The 9,334-nt window shown below is 42.7% G+C and overlaps 1 protein-coding gene across 2 annotated transcripts; it reads left to right on the forward strand.

Annotated features, from left to right (window-relative positions):
• The first annotated feature begins 262 nt into the window (after positions 1-262).
• On the forward strand, positions 263-9,114 carry sesn2 (sestrin 2). Of its 2 annotated transcripts, none has more exons than XM_069681327.1 (11): positions 263-1,050; positions 2,053-2,118; positions 2,622-2,810; positions 5,740-5,922; positions 6,416-6,643; positions 6,753-6,894; positions 6,989-7,104; positions 7,697-7,780; positions 7,968-8,074; positions 8,163-8,307; positions 8,556-9,114. In XM_069681327.1, the coding sequence occupies exons 1-11, from the start codon at positions 709-711 to the stop codon at positions 8,640-8,642; spliced, it is 1,689 nt and encodes a 562-aa protein (XP_069537428.1). In that variant the 5' UTR covers positions 263-708; the 3' UTR covers positions 8,643-9,114. The 2 variants fall into 2 exon arrangements, with proteins under 2 accessions (XP_069537428.1, XP_069537429.1); XM_069681328.1 differs by lacking the exon at positions 263-1,050 and adding an exon at positions 1,433-1,517.
• Positions 9,115-9,334: the final 220 nt, after the last annotated feature.

Raw genomic sequence — 9,334 nt, forward strand, 5'->3', positions numbered from 1 at the left:
GTTTTAACATGACATTTACATACAACTTAATGCTGAAGGCGATAACAAAGTAAAATATAAGTAAGTCCGAAAATTAACACTCTTACTATATTTTTCAAATAAGTAATTTTAATGCTGCTAATGTGTATTATTTACTGTTTAAATAGAAATGAATGAATGCACCCTGCGTTGCAGCAGCTCGAGCTCGTTAGTGAAAAGTTTTATATACGTCACGTTACGTCATACAGGAAGCGAAAATGCTGCCCAATTCAGAACAGCTGAACGAAACCAGTGTGTCTAGCTGTATTCTTGTCGCAGTAGCTCATGAAAGCTGGTTTTGAACTTGAAATAGGTTGTCCTCTAGTCTGGGAGTCCAGTCAAAACACAAACCACTGGCTTACAGTGTTTTTTGAACCGAGCCATCGTCTAAATACGCTGCTAGAACAGTTTGCAGCATCTGCTAACAGCAGCTAAGCTAACTCTCTCGCTACCCGGCAGACTTTCTTTCTATCAGGAAGCCGGAGTGAGAAGGCTTTGAAGGTGGTCCGACGGTGTTAATGATTAGCGGAACCGATAACTGCGCAGTGAATGAAGACAGGCAACAGACACCTCCAGTGTTTGGCAGTTGAGAAACCCAACGTTCACATCAAGCTAACGGTTACGTTAATTCGGCTAACAGGAGTTAGCAGAAGATAATTCAATCCAGGTGCTTCGGGACCAGAGCAAGAGATGGCGAATAATCCCCCGGCAAGTGTTACCCGCAAGGCTAATGGAGAAAACACTCCGGGACGAGTGTCCGGTTCTGGCCGAGCGGGACGGCACCAGTCCGAGTCAGAATCCGAGCTGAACCCGGCTGTTAAAAGTTTAGCTCGGCTGTGCAGCAGGGACGAAGAGGAGCGAGCAGCGGCTCTGGAGGAGCTGAGCCAAGAAGTCCGGATGTGCTTACAACTGGACCGACCCGGTTCGGCACGGCTGAGTAAACAAACACTCCTACATCTGCTTCGCCTGTCACGGTCGTGTCCGCTGCAGGAGGTGCGAGGGAGAGCAACCGAGCTGCTGCGAACCGCACAGGTAATCTTTAAAGATTCATGGTCCTCTCTGTTTCATAATGTCTGCAGACCACCGAGTAAAGATCACGCTATCTCTACTATAATGGTTAAACTTAATATATATTTAGTGGGTGAATGATTGATTATTTATATTGATAACCCTGTAGCATATCAGCCGTGGCTATCGGCTGATTACTTTTTCTGTCAGATTGCTGGATGTTTCATCAGACGTTGAACTGTCGGAGGTGATGCAAGACTCCGCTGCGGTGTGCACAAAAACAAGCAGGCCGGACACGCCCCCTCCCGGCGCTGTGAAAAACACACGGGGACACACCCCCGGGTCTTCATTTCACTGCCCACTGTAGCTTCTAGAAACAAATAACAGTCAGGCTACGAGTGGCGCATATTCAGTTTATTTTTCTGATCTGTTGGAAATATAAAGCGGTGACTTGGTGGTGGTGTTGTGCTGCCGGCCTGCCGATGATGTCGGTGAGTTTCTACGCACGGCTTGGTTACAGATTTTATGGGCTGCAAGTTATGAAACGGGTCTCTCCTGTTACAGTACAGCTGCTACACTAAGTAGGTCTGGTCAAGTTCAAGGAGGTTGAAGCTGGCTGCAGATATCCCTAATTTTGCTCCTAATAATCATTCTGATCATCTGAGGTTTAAAGAGAAATACATGGTTGAATAATTGATACTAACCATTAAGTGTGTTTCTGAAAGCATTTTTAAAAAATTGGGTCAAAGGTCATGTGTTTTATCTAAAAAAAGTTAGGCCTTTTTAAAAGAGGTTGGCATTTTAGTGCCAAACGTGTTAGTTGTCATCACTCAGTTGTGAGAATTCGCTGCTGTTTGTTGTTACGATTTTGAATGTTGATCAGAGAATACAAGCTATTTAATGACTAATGTGATGAGCATGTTTCACAATTTTTGCACGTTTAATAGATTGAATCATTTGAATCATCAAGTAAGGAAATGTATGTTATGTCACTGTATCATAATGTGTCCTTCTTGTTTACACTAGGAACAGGGAGTTCAAGTCCCTCGGGCTCTGGCCTTAGGTCCAAGTGGCTTCATCCATGCAAAAGAGGTGTGTACGTCTTGTTTTTAAAGTCTATTTATTCACAAATAGTAAAGGGGCTCAATCATTAAATATATTAACTGCTATATTTGATTAACAATAAGAATCTACTCAATTTAGCATCACAAATCTGGCCTCTATGTCTAATCCCAAGATATTACTGGGCTTGTTGCAGTGTCGCTCACTTTTCTGCTGCAATACTGAGGTGCCTTTGCTTCATTATATGAAGAGAAGCAACAGCAGACATGTGTTGCCAAAGCTGATGGCTGAAAATGCCGATTTAATTTGTGACTCACTCCAAGATTTCCACTGGAGAAATTGGGAGTGTTAAGTCAACTCTTCAAGCCTGATTATATGAGGCAATAAGTGAAATATTTTTAAGTGAATCCTGGCCAATGTGTCCTCAAGCCCACTAAAAATATGTTTGTAGTTCAGTTGTATGAATAATATTTGACTTGAGCTGACCGGGTTGCTTGGTTTTGAACCTGTGCTGTCTCACTCTTCCTCTTTAGATGTTGAAAGAAGGCCCGGACAAGGACATCCTCATCGAATCTTTTCTTTCATCCGGTCGCGTGGACCACATCACCACGGTGATGGCGCTGCACCCTGCTTACCTCAGCTGCTTCCTGAGGACCCAGCATGCTTTGCTGGAGCTGGACGGCCCCTTGCCTCGTCACTGGAGGCATTACATTGCTGTTATGGTAAGAAACCTTTATATACAGTGTCATCAATCAAAACCTGTTCCTCTTTTAAGTATACGTTAACACGTTTTTAAATAGAAGGTCTGTGAAAGTTCTGTAGACGATTTTGGAATCAAGTGTATATAAGATAGAGTCAGCAGTTTCCAAAACACGACCAATGTGCAGCATCTGCAGGAACAATGAACCCTGTGTCTGTGTCGAGGCTACATAACATTCTTTGATTACTTACTTAAGTTTTCTTTCGTCTCTCTGCAAACATTATACAAGACAAAAGTAGAGTACAGCACAAATTACTAAACGGCAACAAAACAAATTTGCAAACAATCCAAAAAGACAGCTTATATAGAGACATGATTGTGTGGTTTTGAGCCATTTCACACAGTTTTTGTAATCCTGAGGTTTTCTATTTTTAGTATCAGTAGATGATGAATTCCATTGTCTGAATGTTTGTGCAAAGGGAGGTTAGTCTCAGCATGTTTTCCTAACTGTAGCCACACAATAACCTCCCAATGAGGCTGTCGTCCTTTTATCACTAACTGTAGCTGCATAGCTTGTAACAAATCGGTGTTGACTAAGCGGTTAGTCAACATAAAACCTGGACAGAACTTTATGTGATGCAGCTATTGGATGTTTTTGCGTTGATTGGTGTATTGTTCTGCAAAGTCTTTTTTAACACGTTTATTTCCTCATATTTACATTTAACATTATGTGGGAGTAAATTATATAACGCATACTAGTGTTACCTTAACAGTGGCCTTTTTGATTTGCAGTGAAGACTAAAACACTTTTTCTTAAGTAAGTACTATAACGTCAAAGTATTTTATTAAACAGGTGATGTTGTTGGTCATGTAGGAATTAACATTGCACGGCTTTCTGATCTAATTTGTAAGCCTGTGAGTAAAGTGTGTAAGTATTACTAATATATTAAGTGTTAAGTATAAAGTGAGGCATTCAAAATAATGGCAGATTAGGCATTTATTAGTTCCTGTTTTTGTGACCAATTATGAGTGCCAAAGTGTTTTTATGATTTCTTTTTATACACACATCTAATCATTTTGGCTTTAAACGGTAGCAGTGTTCCTGGCTCCATTTTAAGTTGGACAAAACCAATATTACAGATTTAAACTTATATTAATATTGACATAATGCTGTTTCCACTGCAGCTAAAAGCCTTTACAGCCGGAGTCAGTTCAACTTCTCTGAACAATAAATCATTGGCCAAAACATCTCAGAGTGAGGTGATTCCAAAATAACTTCGCAGTGTCACAGCTGGGTGAGCACAGCTGCAGCTCTTACACACTGCCCGGCCCAAAAAAAAGTCACACACTCTAATGTTTCATTGAACCGCCGCTGGTCGGTCATTCAGTATATTCAGGTAGTCAGTTGACCTCATTTTTTTGGGCACATAACGTTGAAGCAACTGAAGCAACCCCAGATCATAACACTGCCCCCACAGGCGTGTACGGTAGGCACTAGGAATGATGGGTGCGTCACATCCGCCTCTCTTCTTACCCTGATGCGCCCATCACTCTGGAACAGGGTAAATCTGGCCTCATCAGATCAGATGACCTTTACCTTTGCTCCAGAGTCCAAACTTTATGCTCCCTAGCAAATTGAAGCCTTCTCTTCGCATTGTGCTTGTTGAAATGCTCTTACTTTCACTATTAAACACAGCCGTGAGTTCTACTGTTGATTTTTTTACCATTTGATTTCTCCAAACGTTTGTTCGATCATTCAAGATTTTTTTTGAAGATGATGGTTCACCACTGTCCTTCCAGGTTTTAATAATGCGTTGGACAGTTCTTAACGCAGTGTTAGTCATTTCAGCATCTCCTTAGTTTTTTTCTTTGCTTGGTACAGGCCAACAATTTCACCCCTCTGAAACAGAGTCACATCTTTTCCACGACCTCAGGATATGTCTTCTGACATGGTTGTTTAAGAAATGAGAAGCTGCTCACTGCATCAGTCAGGGTTAGATAACTTGTTGCCAGCTGAAACATATTCATCACTGCAGTAAATTTCCAAAGGAAGGCTCTTACCTATTTGCTTAGTTAAATTCAGGTGGTGACTTTTTTTGTATAAGTTGTATGAGGTACTTATCAAAAGTGAATGTCCTCCGTAATTTAGATAACAGTCAGCACGGCCCCTGTTTGGAGAAGCCGGCCAGAGTTCCTACACAGAAGCTAAGCTAAGCACCGCTGCAGATTGTATCAGGAGTACCACGTGCTTTAGCCACTTAAAAGAGTCCTACTTAGAAACAAACATTTTCAGTTTCAGTGTACGCAGTATTTTTATTTTGGTCACTGCTTCACCTAGGTGTCAGACAGCCCTTTCCCTCAGCACTACTTCTTACTCCGCACAAAGGTCGTGTATATCTACAGGTGAAGCGCACGGTATCAGAGCATTTAAGAGTCTTGTATGTATCAATAATAATTCTGTAGATACCCCTTTTAATAGTTGTAACTGCATATAAGGATACTACAGTGGTTAAAGTTAAGTTATGCACATAAGAGTAAATTTTTACTACATTAGAAAAGTCACACCTTAATATTGTATTTTTAGGTTTTAAGTCGTAGAACTTGTGCAAATGTTGTTGTAAAGAGAAAAGAGACGGATGCAAACGGCACTTGGCAGGTCATTCTGTTCTTGAGGGTCGTCCAGCTCCTGAGAGCTTCTAACAGTTCTGCCAAAGACTGTGGTCCTCTCATTAACATTTAACGACTCATCGCTCGTATAACGACTCATTAGCCTTCAGTTTTACTTCAGAAATGCCAACATTAGACTAATTGAGTTGCTTTAACCTCTAACCCCTTTATATTAATAAGTACAGACAGGTGTATTATATAGTTGAGCATTGATTGAGCTGTTATTTCTGTTCAGTGCTGCCGTGTTTGTTTCCTCTCGTTGACCCTTCCCGATGTTTCCGCAGGCTGCGGCTCGGCACCACTGCCCGTACCTGGTGCAGCAGCACAGCGCGGGCTTCCTGGAGGCCGGAGGAGAGGAGAGCTGGCTGAGCGACCTCGAGCGCGCTCCCACCAAACTCCGCAGCCTGCAGACACTCAACAAGCTGCTGGCACACAGACCCTGGCTCATCACACAGCAGCACATCCAGGTCAGACACACCACCCACGCACTCCCTGTCTCTTACTCTGCTGCTCTCTTTAAGAAAAACGATTCAATACACTGGATTTAGACTCACTGATTGACTCACTCACTACTCCCCATGTAATAGTTTAATCTTTATTTAGCAATACATTAATATTTGGGAATCAGCGTCAGCATGTGCGTCACCACTTACAGGTTTAGGTTTGCCTTTATTAGAGGCTATTGTTTGCACTATTCTAATGTTATTTAAGTGGACTGTGAAGGCCTTGAGGGCATTTTAAAGTGGAATAATTTACATACTCAGATTGTGGACATGGTTGGTGAACAACACTTAAAAAAATTTTAAAAAATGATTATAGAACCTGTTGTTTTTTACAGCAATCCATCCTTTAATTGTCGAGGTATTTCAGTCTGAATGAAAGTGGTGACCTCCAAATATTTAACTGGCATCACCATCAAACAAGCCCCACTTACCCAGCCCCCTCCCCTCTGCCCTGCAGGAGCTGGTGTACCCCGGAGCTGATCCTCGCTGGTCGCTGGCTGAACTCATACACGCTGTGGTCCTGATGGCACACGCTCACTCGCTCTGCTCGTTTGTGTGGGCCTGCGGCTTAAACCCCGAACCCGACCACATCGGAGGTTACACCTTCCAACCTCCGTCACCCGGGCACCTTCCTTGCAGCCCTCACAGCCCTCACAGCCCCGCTCATGAGGACGGCAGGCAAGAGGTGGGTCCAACAGTCATTTCTTTCACCTCAGGTCCAAACTTAACAATGTGACACAGGAATGAAGAGTTTGTCACGTGGTTTAAAAGACCCTCTCTCTTTTGTTCTGTAGCTGGTTGATGGAGCGATGGAGGTGGAGGTGTTAATGAAGAGGATGGCGGAGCTGCAGCAGCAGCAGCAGGAGGAGGAGGAGTGCACGCAGGAGGAGATGGTTACTCGCTTTGAGAGGGAGAGGAGCGAGAGCATACCAACCGGTGCGAACACGCCTCATTACATCACCTTTGGCTCGAATCATGCTCCTGGCTGCCATTTCCTTATTCACTACTTCCTGTTTATTGTTTTGTTTAGCTGTGGTTCGAGGAGCACCACCTGACCTGGTGCTGCATCTGGTGGAGGATCCAGAGTTCAGATATGAAGACTTTGCTCCCAGAGGAGAGCAGTCACCGCCCACCATGAGAGCCCAGGTAGAGCCTTTCAACCGTATTCATATTTTACAGACAGAGTTCCAGAGTTAGTTCTTCATGCTTCTTTACGGATTGATACAGGGACCAGTACTTAATTAGAACTGGTTCCTGACTGGTAATACTCAAACGGTGCTGCTATCGTTATTTCTGTAACATTCAAATGCAGCCAAATGTCGCTGACAAATATTCCTTACAGCCTGCCATGCACTTGCTCCTGTATTTCTGTGTGCATAGACGAAGATAAACAGTTCATAGATTTAAGTGACTGCAGTTATTAACTCAGGACACAGTTTGCATCGGGTTAAGCTCTCCTCATTTATCTTCCTAAATGATTCCAACAAAGTCAGTCGAGCAGCACAGCCACTGCTAAATTAACTTTTGTCGTGAGTGAAATTTCATCAATTAACTTTTCATAATTTTTCATATCATGACTTTCTAATTATAAATGTATCATTAAGAGTATAGATAATTATCAAAGCGATAAGAAGTATTGATATTATCCAAATGATACCTATATCTATATTTTTTTTTTACAGTGCGTGTACATTGATTCATCGTGCTCTTTGTTTATGTCTGTGTGTCACCTGTGCAGGACTACTCATGGGAGGACCACGGCTACTCTCTGGTCAACAGACTACTGCCAGACATGGGCCAGCTCCTGGATGAAAAATTTCAGGTACCCTCAACTTTTAAACAAGAACAAGTAAACTCATAATCAACAACTAATGTACATGTTGCACATGTTTGTAGCTTAAACTAGGATCTGCAGAAGATAACGTGGGCCTACATATCTCATTAGTGGTTGGTGACTATAAACTATTTTTTGTGCTACATATGTGTGAGATTAAATGTTGTCTCTGCAGGTTGTCAGCAACTTGACGTACCACAGGATGGCCATGCACGAAGGTGTGGACACTCACACTCTGAGAAAAGCTCTGTGGAACTACATCCACTGTCTGTACGGGATCCGGTCAGTGTAACTCGCTGATACACATCTGTTCAAAGTGTTTCCTGTCGTCTCTGTGGTCTCTAACCTTTTTAATCTGGTTCCTGTGTAGATACGATGATTACGACTACGGTGGCGTGAATGTGCTGCTGGAGCGCTCTCTGAAGGTGTTTGTCAAAACCATGGCCTGTCACCCCGAGCAGACCACCGCACGCATTTACCACGCCTTCTGGAGACACTTCAGACACTCTGAAAAGGTAAGAGCGAGTTCAAACAGCACCTGACCTGGCCTTTTGAAGCCACGGTGAATGAAACATTTGACATTTTGACATGTCGCGTTCTTAAGCAGCTTCCAGAAAGGGAAATAATCCTTTGACATTTGAGCGTGTCCTCTGGTTTCCTTCCTTTTTAAATGCCTTTAAAAAGAAATCATTACAGACAGGACTTAAAAGTGTGTCATCTAGTAACCTGAAAGTAGTGACATCCCTTTTTTCTTTTCTTGCAGGTTCATGCAAACCTAATAGTGATGGAAGCCCGCCTACAAGCAGCTCTCCTTTACACCTTACGAGCCATCACTCACTACATGAGATGACTCACTCACTCCCACGTTTTTTGCAGATGCTGAGCCAGCTGTGATGCACCACAGCCCAATGCACAACAACATGGATAGACAATCTTGCACACACATACACATACACACAAATACACACGCACACACACTACAGTGAATGTTTGTATATGCATCTCTTATGTTTCAGTGTTAACGTTTCTTGATGCTGCTTTGCACCTGGTATATCTGATATTTAGAATTTGTTACTTATTTTGCACTGAAGTTTATCAGATTTATTTTGCCCACTTGAGCCTCAAGTGTTCTGAATATCTTGCACACGTTATCAGTCCCACGCAGACATATCTCCATGCCAGGTATGCAGGTCAAATTACACCTGGCATGGCTAGCTAATCATCATGATTCAAGTGTTTCCTTTGCAGTTTTTAGCTGTTCACACCGTGACTACTCTTGCCTCAGTCCTCTGTGTCTGCAGCACACAGAGGCTGAGATCAATAAAGACAAATTAACTTGTATTTTTATATACAATAAAAAGTTACTTTGTTATCTAAACTAAACAACGTGTTGAGAATGTTTTGTTGTCTTTAGATGTTGCCATACAGTCCTAGCTCTAAGACTGATTTTAGAGAGGGGAGCCCAGACCTTTGGATGTGTTGCTGCAGGAAGTGCACTGACTCGCCGCTAGATGGAGACAAAGACCCGAAGAAAATGCGAAG

Source organism: Semicossyphus pulcher, unplaced genomic scaffold, assembly GCF_022749685.1.
Source record: "Semicossyphus pulcher isolate SPU_LCO1_2020_fin unplaced genomic scaffold, fSemPul1.0.p SCAF_5, whole genome shotgun sequence".
NCBI lineage: Eukaryota > Metazoa > Chordata > Actinopteri > Labriformes > Labridae > Semicossyphus > Semicossyphus pulcher.

Bases quoted from the DNA above. Each gene is read 5' to 3' on its own strand.
- sesn2 (XM_069681327.1), top strand. From the start codon at position 709: ATGGCGAATAATCCCCCGGCAAGTGTTACCCGCAAGGCTAATGGAGAA. The intron at 6,644-6,752 runs GTGGGTCCAACA...TTTGTTCTGTAG, and splicing joins ATGAGGACGGCAGGCAAGAG to CTGGTTGATGGAGCGATGGA. The intron at 7,781-7,967 runs GTACCCTCAACT...TTGTCTCTGCAG, and splicing joins TCCTGGATGAAAAATTTCAG to GTTGTCAGCAACTTGACGTA.